Source organism: Anneissia japonica, unplaced genomic scaffold (assembly GCF_011630105.1).
Source record: "Anneissia japonica isolate Jap-2015-1 unplaced genomic scaffold, ASM1163010v1 scaffold287917_len653891_cov171, whole genome shotgun sequence".
Taxonomy (NCBI): domain Eukaryota; kingdom Metazoa; phylum Echinodermata; class Crinoidea; order Comatulida; family Comatulidae; genus Anneissia; species Anneissia japonica.
In genome coordinates this window covers 615,920-618,063 of record NW_022747660.1, presented here as the reverse complement: position 1 = coordinate 618,063, position 2,144 = coordinate 615,920, and the positions used below count along the sequence as shown (strand labels likewise).

General features: G+C 28.2%; 1 protein-coding gene across 3 annotated transcripts in view; it reads right to left on the bottom strand.

The window, feature by feature from the left end:
• LOC117120533 (mucolipin-3-like) overlaps nt 1-2,144 on the bottom strand; it is a 29,698-nt gene continuing 27,554 nt past the window's right edge. For all 3 annotated transcript variants that reach the window (XM_033265544.1, XM_033265545.1, XM_033265546.1), the window contains one exon: nt 1-1,665. In XM_033265544.1, the coding sequence (XP_033121435.1) occupies nt 1,623-1,665 (43 nt within the window). In that variant the 3' untranslated portion in view covers nt 1-1,622. The remainder of the gene's footprint in view (nt 1,666-2,144) is intronic.

Below are 2,144 nucleotides of genomic sequence, written 5' to 3'. Positions count from 1 at the left end.
TTTTTTTGTTTCTTGACGGTGGAGGGAAATGACCTGTCCGATTGGGGGGGGGGGGAAGGTTGTCTCCCCGCTGACACCGTCATTGTACATCAGACAAGACTCTTTTATACCTTGTTTTGCGAACCCGTGGCAGCCAATAATGATTTTGTATAAAAATAAAATTGTATTTTTGGCCAATTAGCATACCAACCGCCGCCAAAAAATAGAAATATAAGGTTTTCTTTATTTTTAGTACGGCCGCTGCTGCTTTGAAATCTCCAAAAATAAAATATGTATATTTCTTCATAATTATACAAATTTAAGCATTTACCCATCCCTTTACAACAATATAGAATATATTTACATTAATCAATAAAATTTTATTTTTATTTTATCCTCAATCTGGGTATTTTTGGCAAAACCAGTTGCTAAATAAGAAAACACAATTTTATTTATTTTTTTTTTCACCCTCCTCTGATGATCTTTAACAAAATAAGTCTGTGAAACAAGGTATTAAAAAGTCTTGTATTGTGCAATAAAAAATTGTCAAAAAAAGCACCATTTTATCAGGCTCGGTATGGACCACAATACAATTTTACTGGAATAACAGTGAATCACATCAAGTTTACAAATCATCTGAAATTTGTTCGGAGCTGTTTATACAGAAATTCTATCATAAAATTAACAAATAACTTAAGACACAGTTCACTAATTTTATATGGCAAGTGTAATTACTGTGGGGTATAACAAACAAATATACAAATTGCACATCACAATTATAATGATAATAATATTAATAATAACGATAATAATATTAATGATGATATTTAACAATCAAATCAACAACATCCACTACAACAATAACAATAATATCAATGATGATAATGGTGATGATGATGATGATGATGATAATAATAATACTAATAATAACAATAATAATAATAATAATAATAATAATAATAATAATAATAATAATAATAATAATAATAATAATAATTTCACTAAATCAGACTTCAGGGGAATACCTTTTGTGTTATTTTCCACTTAACATCATTTTTTTTCAATTGTTCTCTAATTTCTCCATTGTCTAATTTCCCCTTAAGGCTTTAGTAACATAATAATAATAATAATAATAATACTTATTATTATTTGTCTTTGAATAGATTCATGTTACAGAAAATTTTTGGATAATTATTTCTTTTTAAATGCCAGAGAAAGGAGAGCTTAAATGCATATGAAATGTTGCAGGTATGTAACATGTTGTTACATTAGTTAAACAAAAGAAAATTATCCAAAAATAATTCTTTATTTGTCGCGATTCAACTTTGAAATCGGAAATTGAAAATTTGGGCTGGAACTTTATGGCCCACAGAAGCTACCTAACCTAACTACATAAATACAAACATGTTCCTTAAACCCACTTAACTCTCAGTGTTAAGAGTATTCAAGAGCAACAAGACTAGGTAGTAGGTATATTACCTGTCAACTTTATTATAAAAATATCTTCTGTAACTATATTTAACCAATGATTTAGGTATACACAAACACCAGTATTCTAATTAAGGCAAGGTTTGTATTGCTATATGGTACATGGTTTTCCTGATTTAACACAATTTTATCACTTGTAAGTACAGGATTTAACATCATGATGAAATCAGGTAATCACTGCTTGTATCATTATCTCTCCTGAAAATACAAACATAAAGATTAATTTAATTTAATTAACAAATAATGAAAGACAAACTACTTCAACTATAGGGCAGCATAGCTAAGCTGGGCAAAATTATGTACGCACTGACTAGTCAAGATCACTTCATTCCTGGTCATTAATGCTTTACTTTTTTAACCTGAGGGCGACATTTAAGATTTTGGCCTTGTGTACATAACAATTATGCATGTTAAAATTCTCTGTAGGTATATACTTATTGGAAAAGAGTAGGAATTTCTCATGGATAGATCATCACCAACATGGATTAAAATACTTTTCAGTGAGGTCCCCATCAGAACACACCCAGATAATATTAACAAATACCAACAATAATAAATCCTTACTTAAACCAAAGATAAAAATAAATAATACTATAAAATAAAACTATAATGATAATATCAATTAGAATGACCACATTTATTTTTTTAATTGTTATTATTAATTTAAATATGAGGTA